Source organism: Tigriopus californicus, chromosome 5 (assembly GCF_007210705.1).
Source record: "Tigriopus californicus strain San Diego chromosome 5, Tcal_SD_v2.1, whole genome shotgun sequence".
Classification (NCBI taxonomy): Eukaryota; Metazoa; Arthropoda; class Copepoda; order Harpacticoida; family Harpacticidae; genus Tigriopus; species Tigriopus californicus.
In genome coordinates, this window is record NC_081444.1 from 4,787,090 (window position 1) to 4,809,159 (window position 22,070).

At 40.5% G+C, this 22,070-nt stretch overlaps 3 protein-coding genes across 3 annotated transcripts; 1 reads left to right on the top strand and 2 right to left on the bottom strand.

Moving 5' to 3' along the window:
• Nucleotides 1-9,812: 9,812 nt before the first annotated feature.
• LOC131880543 (U-scoloptoxin(01)-Cw1a-like) lies at nucleotides 9,813-11,417 on the top strand. Its single transcript, XM_059227205.1, has one exon. It carries the CDS (start codon nucleotides 10,219-10,221, stop codon nucleotides 10,609-10,611), a length of 393 nt encoding a protein of 130 aa, XP_059083188.1. The 5' UTR covers nucleotides 9,813-10,218; the 3' UTR covers nucleotides 10,612-11,417.
• Nucleotides 11,418-13,339: 1,922 nt separating this feature from the next.
• Nucleotides 13,340-14,127, bottom strand: LOC131880638 (U-scoloptoxin(01)-Cw1a-like). Its single transcript, XM_059227316.1, has one exon. The coding sequence runs from the start codon at nucleotides 13,999-14,001 to the stop codon at nucleotides 13,609-13,611; it is 393 nt and encodes a 130-aa protein (XP_059083299.1). The 5' UTR covers nucleotides 14,002-14,127; the 3' UTR covers nucleotides 13,340-13,608.
• Nucleotides 14,128-18,079: 3,952 nt separating this feature from the next.
• Nucleotides 18,080-18,683, bottom strand: LOC131880669 (U-scoloptoxin(01)-Cw1a-like). The gene has a single exon (XM_059227352.1). The coding sequence runs from the start codon at nucleotides 18,625-18,627 to the stop codon at nucleotides 18,235-18,237; it is 393 nt and encodes a 130-aa protein (XP_059083335.1). The 5' UTR covers nucleotides 18,628-18,683; the 3' UTR covers nucleotides 18,080-18,234.
• Between the last annotated feature and the right edge of the window lie 3,387 nt (nucleotides 18,684-22,070).

A 22,070-nucleotide genomic window follows, 5' to 3' on the forward strand; every position in this document is an offset into this window, starting at 1 on the left:
AATGTGTTTAACAACAGAGGTAAATTGGTTTGAATGATAGACCTGCTTTTGAACTCGATCGAGTTCATTTTTTCGACCAAATCACCAATTTGGACGAGTTCGATCTTTTAATCCTCGGGACCACCCACATCATGAGTAGCTGCCCTAGATATGTTTCACTCATAAAAACTTTCGTTCTACTATGACTGCATTAGTATTTTCAGCGGTTGGATTGAAATGGTCTTTTCCATTTTACTTAAACCAGTAAAAACCTTGCCTTTTCCGAGGCTATGCAAATCTCCTAAAGGGGAGCGTTGTAATTGAATTATTTCATAAAGTACGAGGTGTATTGCGTTAGAGAACATATCGTCTAATGCAAATTGAAAGTTTTTTAATTCCAGCATAACGACACGCAAGCTTGATCCACAACTGCAAATTATGACATATATTTTAACCAACAATTTGATGAAAGGTTCTAGCAGAGTCTGATTTGACCCAACAATAGCACTTATGAAGGATTCTGAATGGATTCTCAAATATGTTTCAACACCCATTGTTCATTGGCTCAGCCTCATCATCTGCAAATCCTAATGTTCGGATCGTGTGGATTTTGATTTACGTCCAAATCTCCGCAGGGGAACAAGTTTGATTGTAAATATGTCAGTTATCACCCATGAAACAGCATTCGGACATGAATTCAATGTTCTCATTTTCACGACGTGATTGGCCCCCAAATTCCGCGAACTCAGCCCATTAAATCGAACCAACGTAAATCCCGCTTGTCAGCGAAATAAAACCATTTTTTGGGTCCAGCCACCATGGAGACTGACTTCGAGGTCAGGACGAGTCAGGGAAATGGAATCGTTTGAGGTCAGAGTTTATTGAGCGTATCCTACGCTCTGAATTAACCATCTTGAAGCTAGGACGAGTACATCGCACGGAGCCCATAATTATTGGAAGTATTGAAATTGTTCACTTTCGTCCCGGTTCACTGTTGGATTGACTGGCTACTTGTACTCTACATGCAGACTTCAGTTCGACTTTGACTGAAGCTTTGTTTTCTTTCCAGAAATGCGTCATTCGCGTACAATACTGATCCCGGTGCGGAACGCATCAAGCGTCAAGATTGTGCTTCAGCATTTCCTATGAGGGGTTCATTTGACTCTCACTTCCTGGTTTTTTGACCCCAAGAACAGGCCAAAAGAACAACTGCAAGCTGCAGTTTGAATATGAATACAAAAGAATACAATCAAGTTAGCTCGCAGACCCATTCCAACAAGATGGATTCTTGAGCAGATCCACAAATCCTAGATTACTTGATTTTCAATTGAAACCCCCTTAGAAGACAAATGGTATGTCCAAAGTGCGTCCCCCCCCCTCAAATTGACCGTCCCACACAGTTTCGAGGACTCAGCATACTCTAAAGTACGTGAAGATTTTAAGAGCTTTCAAGGAACCGTTACTCGGAAGAAAGGCGAACCAACGGACGGCCCGAGGCTTTTTCCATTGACCGGGTTTTGAGTGGTGTCTCTGCACAATAACAACACCATCCTCGACCTCATTGGTTCAAAACCGAGTTTGAAGTGGAGAAGCATGATCATGAAGCCACTTTTGTGTGACTAATCCTCTCTCATGATTCGTTGGATGCTGGTAAGCCAAAAAATCCATTCCTGAGAGGTGCAGTATTTCTCCGGAGTGAGTTGAGATCAAATGCAGATTGGAAGCCGTGCGGCAACAAAATCTTGAGCCGTAAGGCAAATTGATGATGGCTCGTTGTTAAGCTGCGCATGAGTTGGACTGACCATCTTCTGAGGGAAAAAGTGCCGTGAAGAACAAATGAGAGCTGGATCTGACAACGCGTTGCCTCCGCTTCCGCCTTTGGCGTCCAATGCATTCCAAATCCCCATAAGGTACATTTTGTATCTTTTTTTCTTGCCGATGAGCACCATCTCCTGATTCTCAAGATCGGATGGAGATGATGTATAGAATTAGTAGGACTATACATTACATATCGCGTGGAATCTCGAATCCACTAAAAGAGGTGGGAGGTCGATAATCAATGGTCATCTTGGTCCAGATGGAATCCCTGTCGTAAACATCCGTATACTCCGTTAGCAAGGAAAGACATTCAATTTGAGCTCATGTGTCATGTGAAACAATAAGATCTCGAGTAACAAAGACTTCAAGCTCTCGGGTTCTCGGGTTCTGAAGGATGCGAATTTAAAAACCATGCAAAGTCACACATTTCCGAAGCTACAAGTTGTGACGGGTGCATTTGGAATTTGCCATGCTCAGTGTTCAATGCTTTACCCATTCGTTCTTGGGCACGTAGGCATGACCTCCGGGTCCCGCATCTTGATTTGTTCTCCGTAATGGACCGACCGAGCAACACACGTGGCTGTACTACGATCATTGCATCGGCTACGCCAACGAAGAAAAGATGAATATGTAGTCTCTCTTTGAGGACATTAATGGTGGTCGGTCAAGTAGAGTACCACTCATTCTCAAATCCGGTATTGTCTTCCTCAGCTCGAGCCAAAACTATCGGGCCATATTTTTCTTTGCTCCTTTTGGCGTGGGACCTCTGAGGGCCTGGATAAGGACCGGGGTTGCCGGGAGGAAGGCTGGAGAAGTTTTCCTTATTGCATTCTAATGGAACGAAGATAAGTATGGTATAATGTGATGGTTTGTTGGTTTTATATTCTTGTCATCACTGACCAATTAGCATCGTTTCATACCCCTCACACTCGCCATAGTCCAGATTTCTTGGATGCATTAATACTTTTATAAATATACAATAACCGCCATGCAGAGCTCGTACAGCTGCTAACTGTAATTGCCGGAAGAAGCTCCTTATTTTCTCCAGAATATGATAGGTTACAGTTTTGTTTTTGATCATATGATGTAATGAAGATATGAAGTAACCGGAGACTAGTTTTTTTTTCATTTACGAGTACCATCAAGAGCATTTGACATGCTGGGCTAACAATGATCACGAACGTCCATTTTCGAATTGCAACGGGTAAGTTATCGAACCTAACAATTGTGCGTCAATGTAAAGGTGATTATGCACAAGAGTACCGCCCGTCCTAAGTTCTAGAGGTCTTTGATTTCATGTTTGTTATTAATGGAATGAGATATGTTGAAAAGGTCGAGCTTTTAAGATTGAAGAGATACTGAGTGAAAAACCATGTAAGAACCATCCTCAAAAAAGTTTATTGATTATTGTTTGCTTTAGGCAATAACTTATTCAAACGATCAGGCTGCCAAAAAAATTTTGGACGCAAAGGATGCACAATACGCAAATCGAACAAGCTTAAGGGTATCTATCGGCTGCATCTAATTTGGTCCCTTTTCTACATAATAAATCAAAAGTAGGTCATAATCAAAGTCGGATCTGCCAGAAATGACTTCAATCTTCAAGCTACACGGCTCCTTGAAATCGCTTTGAAACATTCAAAAGACACATTTTCTGTTCCAGTTTTGATATTTCTATTATTGAATAAGAATCTTTTATGAGCAAAGTATTAAGAATATATATTGAATAAATAATTGTACCCCGACAAAAGAAAAACCGATCTCATCTTGATTTACTATTTGGAGACAAGAATGCAAAATAGAGTGCACTGACGAGACGTTGACTTGCGTTATTTTATGAACCAATAACCCGGCTTCACCTGGATACTTTTTAGCTCAACCCTTTTGAATACGGCTAGACTTTGGATCTGTCACGATCGTGACCAAAATATCTCACATGTTGACCTCCTATTCAATTCAAGGCGAACTAATGGCTACCCTGCATGCATGAGGGTTTTTTGCACTCGTTTGCATCCGACGTTTGATGCTTGTCACATTTGAATTTTTGTATGGATAACCCAAAGTTTTGATATCATGGGCAACCTACGAAAGAAAAAGAAAATACTGTACCATGTTGTACTGCCTTACTGACCTTCGTAACTCTAGCTTCAAGGTTGTCATTGAAACCCAGAATGTCGGGCCGGGGGAAATTAGCAGGGCTTCGATTACTACGAATTGGCATCCACGTCCAAGTTTGGTGTTATCTCTGATGAATATCTCCGTGGAGGTACGAGTGGTTCACGTTTATTATAGCCCCGTTGAGTCGATTATAGCCCACATGCTTGTGAATCTCTTGAAACAACACCGACATTCAAGCATTGTGAGGCTGCTAAAAGTCAAAGCTGTTCATGATTGAATCATGAAATGTCAGGTCCCTCCACATGCGGATTTGTCGCTGAGGTGCCAAACCATCTTCCTTCAGGCTGGTTCTCCGTTTGAAAACCAACGAGTTGGCCTTGTTAGTCGTCTAAAAATCAATAGTAAACAAACTCCAGGCACCATTTTGAAAGAGACAAGAATAATTTGATTTGCCCTTGAAGCCATCAATTTGTACCACATCTAGCTGACCAGATATGGTAACATGAGTAAGCAAGAGAAACTAAAACCGAGAGATGTGCCTTACCATTATAATCACTTGGCGATGTATCTTCTCGGATATAAAATGTTTCAGGCCTCGAGCTCGGGGATTGGTTTGAAATGATAACCAATCTCGTCGACGGATTCCCATGACTTGGCAACTCTTCGAGGTCCTCCTTTATGGTCCCGAACGCAATTAAAGGCCAACTCGTCCGAAACGTATTCATTGGATTATCACCCTTTGTGGTACTCTCGCATTAACCAAAATGGGGGTTCATTTCCAATGGGTGGCCTCCGATGAATGATTGCTGGTTTGACTAAACTTCACACTCATAATGTAAGAGCACTTACTCGTATGGCTGCAGTCTAGGTATGTACGTACATGTCAAATGGGACCCCTTTTGTACGTGGGGTAGGTGTTTGGAGGCTTGGGTAAGGTTCGGCCGGATGTTTTGGCGTAATCTCCATGTCAGCGAATTGGTCACGCCTCTCATGTTTTATGCCTTAATCTGGTATGGAATGAAAGACTCACTCACCTATTTCCACGTAAGAAAAAAAGCGTTTCCTTGTTGGGTGCAAATTGACAGGAGTGACCTTATAAATCAAGCATTGGTTGACAGAACAACAGCCAGTCGACAAAATGTGTTTACGTTTTAGTTACGAGCCTTTAAAACAAGGGTATTTTTCCTCCGTGGTGCATTTTTCTCTCAGAATGCTGGAATTAAGATAATAGTGGTTTTAATTAGTGATAAAGCATGTTGAAAGACGCTTTAGATGCCACACCAAGTCAGTATCCCTGCCATAAAAATTTAAAGAAGATAAATTTAGAAGATATTCATGGAATATGGGCAATAAAATCCTTTGAACGGATTATTTTAGTGCTAAAGCCATTGGTATGCGAAACAATGAAAGGATGCTCAAACATACTGAAGGGGCACTTTTTGGATAACACACATGGAAATGACACATTCCGGTTGCGTCCGGCCTCGGGCTCACGTTTGCATCCAAAGACGGAACCAACGGAATTACCATCATTGTTGTTTGTACTTTTTTCTCTCTGGCTCTCTTTCTCAGCCTCACACATCTTGTGTGTGAACAACGCCATTAGCTAAATTGGTTCCTGATGTAACAGACCAGCTCATTGACATATCGTCACTCATATTCTCGTGGTGCAACCCGATTCTGGCGAAGTAATGGCGTTCCTCGGGGAAGCATCCTCGCTCCTCACCAAGATTTCCAAAGGGCATCCATAGCACATCACTGGCGAAAAATATCAAGTCTGCATCGATTGTTTGACTTGTGCGACCATCATAGGTTATCTTCTGATGCACACGCCCACGGCTCATTTCGTTATTCTTGGGCTTCTCGTGGCCCCCATAATGCACTCTCACTCACTCTCTGCTCGACTCGACACAACATTTTCCGGAAATATTTACCGAGGACTGCAGCCAAATTCCATTCCTGCTTTGGGATCTTCAAGTGTGTACGCACCTCGTCTTGACACGAACACGACATTCTTAGAAAACGGATTTTTAAATGGTGCCACAAGATGTGACAGACAATTCCAATCTTTGAGAACTTGTTCTTGCACCGTAGATATCCGTTTAGGGCATATTTTCTGAGGGGTTTGTAGGTGTGGATTCTACGAGTGGAAAATTGCACATGTATCTTCAAATCAGTGCTTTTGTAGGGCATCTTATTGATTTTCAAATGGAGGAGGAGGCGGGAATTTACAGCTAATTGTTATGCCTCACCGAGTTGGCAGAACTCCAGACCCACGATGTCATTGCAAATCATAGCCAGATTCGAAGCGGTGATTAAAGGAAGTCAGACATTCAAGCTCCTAGATTAAGATGGAATAAATCCTAGTGTACGAGCTCATCACACAATGCAGGATTTCTAAGGCCGAATGCACTTGAATTGTATCTACTCGATGGTGCCCTAATAGGGAATTCAATGGTTCATTGTGGCTTAAAGAGACTCATCCATCATATTCCAAGGAGATCAAAACTCGATGCTTCTAATCGAAAACCCAGTGCATTCGTCGCTAGTCTCTAGCAGTGGTACGTCTCTGCTTTTGACTGGTCATGAATAATAGTACGGTAGTACATTGAGTCAAAGAAGACTCAAAGACATGCACATCTCCCATTTCCAAGATATCCGGCAGGTTTTACCAAGTAGGAAGCATAGGTTCACTAATGAAACCTTTTTTGTTCTTTCGGTTTTTTCCGTTTCCTCTCCTCATCTTTTCATGTCGGTGGCTGGATCTCTCGCAATGTTACCTGGTCCATCCTTTATGGGCCCAAGCCACAAAATATCTAGACATTCATGGGAAATGTCAACATCACGTTCCGGAATGTACTACGTACTACATAGAAGAAGGCTTTTCGTCCCAAGTTAGCTGTATCGAGAACGAATTGCTGGACTAAAGCATTCTTGAATCCGTACTTTGTAGCTGTCTAGTTGACCCCCTTGGCCTAATTTAAGACATAATAACCTCTGGTCTGAATGGATCCCACAAATGTAATGGGCACACTTTGACCCTGGCGGTGACCCTTGTCATATTTTAAATCATATTGGAAGTGGAATTGGCTGTCGCGGATGTCTTTGGGTTATGATTAACTGTTTATGTGCAAGAGAAGAGGCCTGAATGGATAGCAGTTGTGGGATATACTGTGTAGCCGTCGATCTTCAATACATTTTCAGCCCATTTCTCACACCTGTCATCGGCAATTGATCATGCCGAGACAAGCTGCATTCTGGGATGACATCACACTTCGAAGTTTTTTCATGATTCCGTTCGGAGATCAATCGTTCAATGCTTTTAACTAGGATAAAAGAGCGTACGGTAAAATGGTCGATCTATGAGTCAATGCATTCCAAGGGATTTAACATATTTTGGGCGAGAAGAAACCCTCAAAATTTTGATCGCTAGATTGGATGGTTTTGTCGTACCACGGCACATGGTGGTTAATGACATCATTAGCCATAAATTGTGGTTGAATTTTTCAATACGATTATAAATTGACATTAAGCTTTAAGTTTCCTAATTTAGTAGTTGATTTTTTATGAAATCAATTAGTGCGAGTCTTTGTTCAACGATTACTTTCTTAATCTTTGGTTATCAAATTGTTGCATTCGTAAAGAGAGCATTTAAGGCCAATATAATAATTCTAAACGACTATTTTTGGCTCACAAATCGTTTTAAGATTGCATGTCTCACATTACTCAATAACATGATAATCAGTAACCTTTATCGGTGAGCTCATCACATGAAAATCTGTGTAAGGTTAAATCTTCAAAGGAAAGAAAGATCGTGGAGATCGTTGCTCACAAAAAGCCACAAATACTATATACTTGTTTCATATCTGCCATTGTATGTGTGTGTAGCCATTGTGCATTGATAGCTATTTTCTCAAACAGAAATACAACTCATGTTTCTTCAATAACCTTGAGCTAGTGCCAAAGAAAGAAAGTGCATTCATATTCTTGCCGTTTAATCAGCTTTAGATAACTTTGTCGAGTGACTTCGAAATCTTTCCGATTTTTCAGGACCAACCGCGCTATTGGAGATACTTGAAAATGTTATTTGAAATGGACTTAGTCAATGCTGATTGGACATCAATTTGCATTTAATGTCGGTTACCAAACTCATCTGGAAAATGTAATTACTTAATGATCATTTCTCATTTTTATATAAGAGCCAAGAACCGAACATGTCGTTGAGTTGGTAGTTGGTAGTTGGTAGTTCAGTATGTTCTATGTAATCATTCAACGCCAATGGCAGCAGCCAAATCAGCCATTCGTAATTCTCAGGTTCCAGTTGGTAAACCAGGATGATGTCATAGCTGCTTTCAACATCATTGTCATTTCTCATGCCTTGGCAAGATGCATCAACCCATGGCACCTAAATTGTGCCGAGCTGATCTTGGGTGGTGGTGATTTTTGCGATGCACTCTGGGATAATTTTATGAGCAGCCCACCAAAGACAGGTTGTCGTCAAGCCAACCAACCATTCTCTGGGTAGGTTTTGTCCTTCCTCTGGTTGTGGCGTTCTAATGTGAAAATCGTGTGGCACTTGTAGATTAAGCTTGAGACCTTCTTCTCATTTACTTTCGCGGACTTGGTGGCATTTACCCACGAAGTGAGCCAGCCACGTCACTCCTGAATAGCTACAACACATATGTGAGTGCGAGATAGAGAGAGTGTGTGTGTGTAAGTATGAGTGGATGGTTATCCGAACTCTCGGAAGAGGTGGGTGGAATTTGAAATTTCTTCAGAATGTAACCCTCATCACCCTTTGGTTCCCCCTGAAAGTACTTGAGGGCATTTGAGATTCAGAAATCTTGGGCTGGGCTCAGGATTGAAGTTGGTCTTTGATATTAAAGCATGTGTCGATGATGACTTGATTGAAAAGGGCGGAGACACCAATGTCCAGGAAGAGGAGGAAGGAGCCACCAGGAGCGGATGGTTTGACTTCTTCGCCTTCTATTGAGACTTCATGATAAACAAAACATGGGGACAGCCCACGTGTGGATTTGCCACGGGTTTCTTGCACATATTGTGCAGATTAATTAGGATTCAAGATGTGGCTCGAACCCAAGGAGATGTTGGTCATGTTGAGTCAAATAATGGTCATGTTGAGTCAAATAATGGTTGTTTGAGGTGGTAAAGCCCATATCTGTGACCCTCTTGGATTTGAAACATCAACCACAAAGAAGGACGTGTGACCTTTCGTTATCGAAGTTCAACTCAACGGAATCCCGAAGTAAATGTTGGCAATAAATTGAAGCTGACATCAAGTAAAGGATCTTCCTATTGGTGGGACTTGTTTTCCTGGAGGAAATTATCTATTTTCAGCATCTATTCGAGTATCCCCGTCAAAGTTGCATTGTAAATCTTTTTTGTGGGTATGGCTTAAATCAACCAGTTCCCAGGACCGCTTACATGTTAAAAAGACTGTTGAGCCTCCATGATGCCCCCCAATTTACCGTACTAAAACCCTGGCGATCTCTTAAACTGGTTACCAAGTGGATTAGAGATGGTCTACTCATCTTGGACGCATTTTCCGAGAATTCTGACGCAAAAACAGAGTCGAGTTCGATCGATTCCGCTCGACGCTCTTTGCTCCGGCAAATCCAACCACGTGGGAAGTGCATCATGGCTTGAGTAGCATCGTTTACTTACTCCTGCCTATGACTCGCCGGATGAGGGAGGGAAAGGAACGGAGGAGACGAGGAAGGAAGATGATGACCAGGGAAAGGGAGATTCATGCTTGGAAGTTGGAAGGTGAGGATGAGCCTATGATCCGTTGGTGGCGGATCGGCGGGGCCCCTGACGCCGTCATCATGGATTCGTCAACACTTGGAAGACGAAACACAGAGGCAGATGCGTCAATCGCTTGAGGGCAGACGCTTTTCGTCCAAGTACGTACTTCTCATCATGTTCTTCCGTTGCATGCGAGGAACAAGTGAACAAGTGGGTTGCCCTCATGACGATGGGGGCAATGGGGAGGGGGAGTAAAGAGGTGACCTGGTGTTGTTGCAGTCATCCTGCGTGTTGCTCAAAACCATCTGAGTGAGTGTGTGATTGTGTGTGTGTGTTCTACGCAAAAGAAATGAAGAAGAGCACCCTCGTTGGTGGGTAAAAGCCGCGTCACCTATAAATACCATTTGGCCACTTGGAGAGGTCATCAGTTCTTGGTTTGTTGTGCCTCATCCAACACTCGGTCCCATCCCAACTCCCCATCCCATCCCATTCCTCTTTTCCCACCCATCCATCCATCCAAACACCCATCCCCTCAAGATGTTCAAGAGCGTCGCCATCATCCTCAGCGCTTGCGTGGTTGGCTACTTGGCCCTCCCTCAACAGTCCCCCAACGACCAATCCTACCTTTTCCCCGACCAGGCCGAGACCCTCCTCTACACCCCCTTGTCCCTGTCCTTCTCCTGCGAGGCCCGTGAGTACGGCTACTACGCCGACACTGACAATAACTGCCAAGTGTTCCACATCTGCCTGCCCATTGAGGATGATATCGGCAACGTGATTGAGACCGCCCAATGGTCGTTCATCTGCGGCAATGGAACCATCTTTGACCAACAGACCTTGACCTGCAACTACGAGCAAGACTCGATCCCCTGCGACCAAGCCGCTTCCCTCTACAACACGGTGGAGTTCGGCAAGATCCCCGATTACTAAACAGGATTGTCGACTCCTGGTCAGGTCGAAGAATCCTCTAGGAATCTTGGACTTGAATGACACACATATTGTGATCTCGTGTGAGCAAAAGTGAAATGAAGAAGAAGAATGTCTGTTCGTTCGCCCCCCATCATTGTTAAAGAAGTCATCATCATCATCATCATTTAATTTAAGGCTCCCCAACCCTTATCCTTTTCCCTCTCCCGTCCCCTCTCCCTCGTCCTCATCCTCATCCTTGTCCTCCATCCCGTGTTTTGGACCGTCAGTGAACCGACCACCTTCTTTCGAGCTTTTCTCGAGTGAACAAAAGTGCTGGCTCAATTTCATTGACTCTCCGATCAGTCCTCCCAATACACCCACCACACCTCACTCCTCATTCCTCAATCCAGAACCCTCATTCCCAATCCCATTCCAATCCCCCAAAATGAGCGCCCGGCATCAAGGAATGATGCTATTTGCTCAAATCCTGGCCTTTTCCAGCCTCTACTCTTCATGACAGACCAATTTCCGCTTTCCACTCCTGAACCGACAAAGGGTTTTCCTGGTTAACGCCAGGAAAACTCTTTTTCCGTTTTCCTGGTCTGCCATCTTCAACACCCAAACCCAATTACCATTAAAAACCCTTGGCAATCCACCACCTCTCCACATTTTGTTATCTAAACCCAACCATTTTTTGAAGGAGATACTCAGCACAAACCACCACAATGAAAAAACAGTGATTTCATCCAGAAGTTACTCATATTTAAACTATTTATGACACAAAAAATCAAATAAAAAAATCATAAATCGTTCCAATGGGGCCTGATTTCATTCATCCATCTATTGAACTACTCGATAAACAAGTGTAAACCTACCAGAAGTGACTCACGCAAACTCTTAGCATTGAGTTAAGAGCCTTTAGTTTCTTTTTGAGTTGTACAATGTACACGCTATATGTGACTGATGGAGGTTGACTTGGCATTTAGCAACCCCCCCCCCTTTTAAATGATTAGGGCAAATGTTTCGAGCTCATCTTTCCTGCTTGATGATGTTGGGTTGAGGCCTACCGTACTATTATCATAACGACAAACTGAACCAGGGTATTGCGGTGGTAAAAAAAAGACAAAGGTAAGGGAAGTAGATAAAACAGATTGTTTTTAAAACTCACGAGTAAGAGAAGTCAAGAATGGTGCCCATTCATGAATTAAAGGAGACGAACGAATTGACAGATTAAATATTGATTTCAAAGGAAGGATTAACGTTACCCTCAAATCAATTATGCTAAGTGATGGTATTCAAATTGTTCATTACTAAGTTTGATGAAGAGTCAGTTTTAGAAAAAAATAGTAGAACGAGAGGTTGCGACTTTTGCAGTAGCTTTCTTCCGTCATGTAGAGTCTTTGGTAAAATAGAAAGGAAGAGTCACTTATGTTATGAATAGATTTCCAATTTTCCTTACCTTCACCGTCGAACCACTGAGATTCATAAAAAGTTTATATTGAACTTGGAAATTTTAATGAAAATTTGGAAAGTTAAACTAGTAATTTTCAGCTCAACGACAAATTTCGTTTACTAGGGAAACGATTATAGAGTTCAATCTTGAATGTCACAGTTATTAATGGTGTTTTGATCAAAGTATCAATCAAGGAACTAAGCCTCATGAATGTTTTGAAGTATTATATGACAACTACAGGAGTAATCTTTTGCGGTTAAAGCAGTAGTAGACACAGTTTACTAAACCATTAACATCATCAAAGAACATATTCCTAGATTTGAAACGAACCACTTTACAAGCAAATGATATAAAAATGACTTGCCTTCAATTGGAGGGACTTACGCTTGTCATTTCATTATCTGAATCCGACTTGTGGCTCAGAGTTGCTATGACCAAGAGGAGTATTTGGTAGGCAGCTCGTTCGCAATCCATATTTCTAAAAGTTCGTGACTAGATCTAGGCCTGGCCATCAATAAAGCTAGAGATGATTCTGAAGACAAAAGTCACTTTTCAAGTTTTAGAGACTGAAAATATTTGATTTGGGCTTTGTGTAAATTATGCAAATCTTGCCACCCCTTATCACAAAAGAAATACTTGCAGGTCTCAAGTTTGAGCCTGTGCTTTTGTAACCAAAAGACTATTTATTTGGACTCATTTACAGATTTAACCAAATACTCTAGACTAAACGATATTGGTTGTAATGCTTGAAGGTTTTCTTCAATTCAAATTCTGATTGCGATCTTTGAATCTATTCGGAGTGATTGTTGTAGCCAGTAACAATGATTTGGTATCAAAGCACCTTGGAAATATTTTTGATTCGTGGCTTTTAAAATGGTGCAATTGTTTGAAGAAACAGATTGAAGTCACTCGTCACAAGTGTTGAAGGTTCGTGTTTCTAGTATAGTAATTTGAACATGAATGTTTTTCTAAATTAGAATATTCAATCACAATTTCAGAAAGAGTCTGTCATACTAATTTACTATGGTTCAAGCTTCAGAGTAACAAATCACAGGTCTGCAACGTGCGGGCAGATATTTGCCCAAAACTATTTTCTCACATGAACCAGCATAAATACTTCCGTCCACACTGATTTCAAGACATGAAGTCATTGTCACCCAATAATAATTCGATGACAATTATGGTCTTTGAATGTACATTCAAATATCCATTATAGGCATTTCAATTATGAAAATTTATTGATGAAATATAGTGCACTTGTGGGGAAATTTGTAGGTAACCTCAAAATCATGCATCAAGACAAAGAAGGAGAAAAAAAACAAGTTTCTGTAAAAGGAATAACCCAAAAAAATTGAACTTCTATTTTTCTTCTTCCTAATCAATTACATCGACATTGATGGAGTTGTTTGTATTTCATATTAAGATAGCGTGGTTTAAATAGCAGTAGGGTCTTCATTAGCAATCCGACATCAGTCTTTGATTGGCAAATGGAAGAATGAACGACTCAAAACTTTGCATGTTTGACTGTTGATCTTCACTTCACATCCAATCACTCAGGAAATCATTTAGTAGTCGGGGATCTTGCCGAACTCCACCGTGTTGTAGAGGGAGGCGGCTTCGCTGCAAGGGAAGGCATCTTGTTCGTGGTTGCAGGTCAGGGTCTGTTGGTCAAACACGGTTCCGTTGCCGCAGATGAACGACCATTGAGCGGTCTCAATCACACTGCCGGCATCATCCTCGATGGGCAAGCAAATGTGGAACACCTGACAGCCGTTGTCCACATCAGCATAGTAGCCGTATTGCTGACCTTCACAAGAGAAGGACAAGGACAGAGGCGTGTAGAGAAGGCTCTCGGCCTGGTCGGCGAAAAGGTAGGATTGGTCATTGGGGGATTGCTGAGGCATGGCCAAGTAACCAACCACGCAGGCACTCAAGACGATGGCGATGCTCTTGAACATGTTGGAGGGTAGGTTGTGGGGGTGCGGGAGGGTTGGGGATTATGGATAAGGATGTGTTGGGATGGATCGACCAAGGAGAACTGATGTCTTTTTCGCCACGAATGACTAGTACTTATAGTTGGATGAGCTGGCTTTTCCGTCGCCTCCAAACCAAACGGGTGCTCGTCTTCCTTTCTCTGTTTGATTAAACAGGTTTTAATAGTCTCCAAGCGTTGACCGGTACGGAGGATTATGATATCCTGAACAAGCAGGGTTGTATACCCTTCTTTCCAAAGTGTCAGGACAAGTATCTTAATTTGAAACCATTCGAAAAGAGATTGTCTGTATTTGGATTGTCATAGAGTGAACGACCCCAAAGTTCAATTAGCGGCTTGATCCATACAAATGGCAATATATTTTCGTAGTTTTAATAAAATGAAAATAAATTAGTTCACAAGCAAAAAAAGAGATAAGGTCGGATACATGAGGACGCCTGAAATTCGCAAAATCGAATAAAAGGAGGAATTCTTGGCTCAGGTGTGAAAAGGAGCACCTTCTTCGGGTTCAGACATAGTTGATCTTTAGCCATGTCAAGATTGTGTACCGTATACTTTTAGCCACTAACTTTCGAACCTCGTGGTAAAAAACCAAGGAATAGGAAAGTAAAATCCCCAATACCATCACCTGGGCCGGATGATTTGTGGTGAGACTGAGAGGAGTTTCATTTATTGTTATGCCGATGTATCAATCATTCTACTGTTCCGGTGTTTGTCAGCAGTAAAGTCCATATCGTCCGAGACAATCGTAATTGTTGAGTACCGACTTTAGACGTAGAGTACTGGAGAACTGTCTGAGCTCTTGCCAGCTCTTTGTCCTTTATTTTTTTTTCGGTGTAGAGATGCTTTGTAGATCTATCTAAAGATTTGATTGGAAGGTACATTTTGAATGGGGACTTCCAAGGCTGTGTTGCTCATTGTCAAGTCGGCAGTGATCTGATTGTTAATTGTTTATTTTGATTCATAGGTGGTAGGGTTGGAGGTGTACAAGTGTCCCCTGGCCATCAAAGCCAGCCATCATTTCATTCTCGTACATTTTTGATAGGAAGTTTCGTCTTCTTATCAGTGTGGTTAACTTTCCTTGGGTGTGGTTAGCGTCTAAATGTCTCTGGAGAATCGAACCAGGGACCTCTCCTATGGAAAGAAAGTGCTCAAAAAACAACAACACGTCTTCTCCCATTTTGTAGACTTCCCTAACCCTATGGGGAAAGTAATCCCAAGCAATTCAAGATGGGGGAAAGTGTGATTTTCACATTTCATTGGAGTTCTTGACAATCTTTTTTTTTAAACAAGTTTTACATCGCTTCATTCAGTTTTGTTGCGTCCCCCCACTTCTGGCATTGTGAACGTAACTTTAGCCAGAGACAAGCTTAGGTTTAAGGGCGTCCACCGACTTCTTGGAGATGCCAATTATGTTTCTCCATGATCTTCTTCAGGTGGGTCTCCCTGGTTGAGCAAGTTGAATATACTCTAATTTTTGTCCTCTCTTGAAGTCACACTTATTTTGAAGCTTATGAAACTATTACACAATTTAAAAGGAAATATCCAAACACAAGCTAGTATTTCTATACCTTCCACAACCATAACACACAACTTTGATTTTAGTCCTTTATGGATTTCTAGCTTAGATTAGAAAATCACAAACCATAAACATTGAAAAACTTTCAAATTTATAATTAAAAAAGTATATTATTGTTTTAAGAAATCATTTCTAGCATTTTCAAAAAAATCAATATTGATCTGTGTATGACAGAATGAGCCCCCAATTAACCATGTCAACAAATAGTATGTAAATGTATTGTATCAAAAAACCATATAGATATATCTAATGAGGTGATGATTTGTCAATAAAGAGTATTATCGCAAAAATATTTTAGATATAACAGGGGAATTCTGAAGCTTCAATGCATGCGAGTCCATCTCCCCCCCTCAAAATAAAAATAATAAAATTATTATGGTTTTACAAACTAGAAAAATGCTAAAGATGTGCTTGGGTATTTAAATGGTATGTAAAAACAAAATGAAAAACAAAAGCCTGCTTGCTAAACAACAACATGGCCTCGCCAAATTGTTGTGTTGCCTTTGCTGTTCACCCTGTACATCAGAGAAATTATTTTTCTGATGAATTTGAATAGCACATTACATAAAAAAACGAGCTACAATAGTCCTTATTTCTTCTTCACGTAATCATCTTTGATTTCCCAAAGAAAACGATTGGAAAAAGACGTCAAAAGTGCAGCTTAGCTTACTCAACAACCAGGAGTTTCTTTGGACATTTTTGTGTAATGAAAGTATTTTACTAGTTAGGGGATAAAGTGCTATTTTGACGCTTTCAGCTTTCCGTATGAGAATTGCATACATTCTCCCCCGAGCTTGATTTTTGCCATAGATAACCTTAGCCTAGACAACAACATACTTACTAATATCTCATAATCGTATTCCATCTCTGTGTTGCTTTTCTTTCTTTCTTTCTTTTTTTGTTTTCTCTCTTCTTTCTTTCTCACCACTTACCAATACTCTTTATACTTCTCACCTGATGTCTTGAGTGGTTCTATAATAATAATGATAATAATATGGCGCCTCGAGGGACTTGACATTCACTAAATGTGACAAAGGAATCCCTCGACCTTAAGTAACAAACGAACGATTTTTTTAATCCAATCCAGACCCTTGCCTTGGATCCCAATGTCTTGAATCATATTCAACAAAAGGCCGTGATCAGCTTTATCAAAGGCTTTGGCAAAATCAAGATGGACAACATCAACTGACTGATGTTTCTCAAGTTCATCAATAATATGTTCTATACATTCAATCAGTTGGGCAACCGTGGAAAAATGTGCTCAGAAACCACGCTGACTTGGAGAAAGGACTTCATTGACTTCAAGAAATTCAACAGGTTGGGACTTCATGCTCTTCTCAAACATCTTCGCAATATTCGTGTATAAAGTGAGAGAAATCGGCCTATAGTTACTGGGGAGCGACTTAACTCCACCCTTTGAAAATCGGCACAAAGTGAGCTAACTTTAGTGAAGATGGAAACTTGCCCAGATCCAAGATGCACCGCATCAAGTACGAGAAAACAGGAGCAAGAACCAGAGAGCATCTCAACAGAAACTGAGATGTCACACCACCAGGACCAGGGGAACACGAAAGTCTCAAGTATATGATGGCCTTAAAGGCATCTTGGTTTATGACTACAAGATCATGTAACCGCTCACTTAACCTAGCTTCGCCAATCTGAACAGACTCCTCATAAGAGCAGTGAGATGTTGCTTCTCAGTTCTAAAGAATTGAGAACAAGCAAAAGAAACAATCTCCAAGTATAACCTTTGCATTTCCAATGGCGTCACCAACAACTTCAAAGAGCCCAACAGGGTGTTTCTTTTTCCTCTTGGAGTTTGCATCGAAGAAGAAATTTTCGGATTTGATTTGACCTCCTGGTTATGGATAAATGTTTCAGTTTTTAGAAATATATGACAAAAATTTGAAATGAATAGAGGTGATGGGCCACTGTCCCCAATTCAAAAACAATAATCCAATACACCCCTAACTTGACCTTGATTAAAATACGTTTGTGCACCCTATTTACAGTGTAACAGCAATATCCTTGCTATTCAATGGGGCACGTTACTGCGGCAAACAGTCAGGATGAATATGATTAAAGTAAAAACCCACTTTTTTGTCATTCCAGGTATCTTTTTCTTCTTTTGAACTTTCGTCTTACAATTCCCCCTATTTCATCATATTCACATGATGATAGGAGAAATACTCTTACTAATGCTTGAGTTGACCGGAAGCAATAACCAATTTCAAAACATGGTGGAACTTTTTCGTCCTTCCAATACACGATTTTCCAAATGAAATTAAAGTCATTTCTCGCCTGGCCTTAACGGCTCTGATTTGTCAAAAAAGGAAGAAGACAAGAAAAGGGGAAACAAGCCAAAATTTAGATACTCACCTCTCTACTGATGGCTATACAGTAAGACACCCTGACAATATGACTAATTAAGTTAAAAGCAAATGGACATTTTTCAAACATTTTATTAGGCGTCAAAATAGTGTGGTTTAAATAGCAGTGGCTTCTTTAAAAGCAATCCGACATCAGTCTTTGCTTGGCAAATGGGTGAATGAACGACTCAAAACTTTGCATGTTTGACTGTTGATTTTTCACTTCACATCCAATCACACAGGAAATCATTTAGTAGTCGGGGATCTTGCCGAACTCCACCGTGTTGTAGAGGGAGGCGGCTTCGCTGCAAGGGAAGGCATCTTGTTCGTGGTTGCAGGTCAGGGTCTGTTGGTCAAACACGGTTCCGTTGCCGCAGATGAACGACCATTGAGCGGTCTCAATCACACTGCCGGCATCATCCTCGATGGGCAAGCAAATGTGGAACACCTGACAGCCGTTGTCCACATCAGCATAGTAGCCGTATTGCTGACCTTCACAAGAGAAGGACAAGGACAGGGGCGTGTAGAGAAGGCTCTCGGTCTGGTCGGCAAAAAGGTAGGATTGGTCATTGGGGGATTGCTGGGGCATGGCCAAGTAGCCAACCACGCAGGCACTCAAGACGATGGCGATGCTCTTGAACATGTTGGAGGGTAGGCTGTGGGGGTGCGGGAGGATGGATGAGGATGTGTGGGGATGGATCGACCGAGGAGAACTGATGTCTTTTTTGTCACGTATGACTAGTATTTATAGTTGAATGTCCTGGCTTTTCCGTCTCCCCTAACGGGTGCTCGTCTTCTTTCTAACGGCGAGAGAGTGAGACAGGTTCTTCTTTCAGAAGCTTTGACCAGAATGGGGGTTTTTGATTTCCTGGGTAAGAAACATGTTTTGCTCCTTCATTTTATATAGTATTTGAAGCTATTTGAAATGGCCAATGCATTAGAAATAAGCAATCCTAGCGTGTCTTCGCGATGACAACTAACTTTGCAAACCGGGGATTTGTAAGACAGTCTTAAATGACTCGAATTTGTTTAAAAGAAGATAAGAAATGTACTTGAGGTGTGCTTGAATTATTATGGAAAAGTGATTGTAATCTAGAAATAAGGTATATGTTTTCTGATCGTAGGTACGAGAAATCAGTAATAACAACAATATTATATTCAACATAGAAAAACTTATCGATTAAGCATTCAAATCAAGATTTCTCTCCCAAATACCCCAACCTAAGCCATCTATCCAGGATCTTGTCGATAAAATAGACTCACTTTCTACGATAAAAGAGACAGGCTTAAATTTTGCGAAACCTCAGAAGCAGCTTTTGCATGTCAAAAAGTATACCAACCATGTTCTGTGAGTATTTTATAACCTTTTGTTCATCCGTGTCAACTGTGATCGAATTTGTCGTAGTTTGGAGACTGTGGTGGTCGCAAATGAAGGTCATATCGAGAGAAAAAGGTATACTCGTTTACTACCACAGGATGTTCTATAATTTATCGCACCTGCAGTGCACAAAAAAGATGTAAAAAGAACAAAGATTGACCCTTGAACGATGAAAATGAAATTAAGCTGGAATAAAAAATTCGCTTGCACCTAATTCAAACTCCAGCAACAAAGTCCTTAGTCCGTCGAAAGGACACATTACTTGTCTTTTATATCACACTTCTTATGTTTAAAGATGCGTCCATCTTGAATTTTTATGTAATGGCACTAGTGAGGTTACTGGACGATCAAACGTATCTTAATCATTGATAAGGCACATGAAAATTGAAATTAGAGAACGTAGTTTTCTAAAACAGTTTTCCAAGTGAAGTTTTCCTCATTTCTCCCTCGAGCTTGATGCTTTTTTTCCATGCAACAAAAACAAGTCAACAGGAAAAGGGAATAAAACACCAATCTAAACTCAGGATTTTTTGCGAAAGGAAAAATTGCTTCAATTTTTTTTGTTAAAAGGTATGTATTAGCTGTTCAAGTAATTTTAACATCAAGTATGAGAAAATTGTTACTTTTGATGAAACATGAGCAAATTGACGATTCCTCAAGTGCTGATTTGTGCCATTCAGTATGTGTTAGCGCATTGGAGAGCAAAAAGTAACTGGCTAAGCTATTTAATTTAGATCTTGAGATGCCTTTGATAAAAAATAGGATTAGAAACATTTCACAATTTTTGATACAAATGATTCCAAGTATTGACTCAATTTTGACCCGATTTGTCACCATCTTGGCATAACTGCGAATTTTGTTCATTTATGATATAAAAAATATGGTTTACCATCTGCAGGTCAGTGTGCGTTTCCTTCGTTTTTTGAGAGCTAGCTAGCATCGTACAGAAAACGGCAGATAGGACGGCTGCGAGTACCACATTGAACTAAAAATTGTGTTTGACAAAATCTTGTCTTAACAGCGTTAACAATACGCTTGTAGGTCTTTGTTTTATGTAGTGAGGGCTGCATAATTACAAGTCAGATCTTCGGTGCAAAATAGATTGTATTGCTTTGTTGACAGTCACTGTGCTTTTGCCACTTATTGTTCAATTTGACATTAAAGAAAAATTATGTCACTAGGATAAGTCAATTTAGAAGAGTTACTGACATTTACCGATTTTAGTGCCATTTTGTTTTTTATTCTTTTACTAACATTGACAAACCGAACAATATTACAAAATATCGTTTTTCAAAAATATATTAGCGATAAATGATGAGCTATATTTCTTTTTGTCTGATTGATTGGTTCAGTTTGTAATTTTGGTTTATTTAGTTAGTACTTCCATGCAAATTTGCAATATGATGTATGCAACCATTTCTGAGTTATTTGGAACTTAATGGGCCTGTTTGAAAATCAATATCGTAACTCAGTTAGCTCTTGAATCGAAATTTGCAAATGATCTTTTTCCCCACTAAATATGATCATAATGTCCAGCAAAGCTGTTCTGAAAATCAATGGTTTTCACATGTTTCAAAAAGTATTTGAAACGTTGGGAAAATATAGAGGGCACTAAGATTTTCTCGTCAGTGGTTTGTGACAAAAATTTATCGGGCAAAGCAACTTTCTTTCACAATTAGGAAAGGTTACGTGCCAGTCCTAATGCCTAGCAGTAGTGCTAATAGTGTTAACCAGGGTTGTCAGACATTTTCAATGAAAATGGGCTTTGAGATGATCAGAATGGTTTTAAAGGATATTCAGAAGGACGTTTGGTTTGACGACTAATATGACATAAAAGTCTTGCACCCTGTGGAACTACAAACCCATTTTTCGTTCGCATCAGTCAAAATAATTCAATAACCATTGCGTTCGATAACCACCCAAATCATCGACTTTTTGACATTCTTTGGCACGTTTGATAACAAATTCATCCTATTAAGACACCGCAGTCAATTTCTATTACTTTAATAGTAATTGGGGAAAAATGAACGGGGCCTAAATCTTGCTCTCACTATGCACTAGGTTAGTTTCTCGTATTTTTAACGTAATATTCACATTATGGTGGAATAATAGATTTAGGGGAGAAGAATTTAAAATTATGAGACAGAACATGAAAGCGATGCAGGTAAATTATTCATCACCTTTCTGTATCTTAGTGCCCAAGTCTTGAAAATATGACACAACTTTGAATGCAATTTTCAATCAATTTTGCAAAAAGTCAAAAGGGTCACCAGATTCGACTTATTCTACTCTTCGAATTTGATGATATGAACAGCCATACTCGCCAAAGATGTTCAGACAAGTGAGACTTTTCTTCAAAATTGATCCCAAGTTGGCTTCAAAGTTTTGACGTAATTTCAAGACGTCTTATTGGCATGAAGATTTTTTTACTTTTCCACATGAACATTTTTCATTAAAATAGTTTTGGCTCCATTAGTAAACGGTTACCTTGCAAGACCCTTTGAAAATATGACTCAATAAACCAAAACAGTTGTCTCCCAGGATATATTTTTTACAGGTTTTATTAAGCAACAATTTAGCGTGGTTTAAATAGCAGTGGCTTCTTTAAAAGCAATCCGACATCAGTCTTTGATTGGCAAATGGAAGAATGAACGACAGAAACAATTGCAACCTTGGTTGCCTTTTTCACTTCACATCCGATCACACAG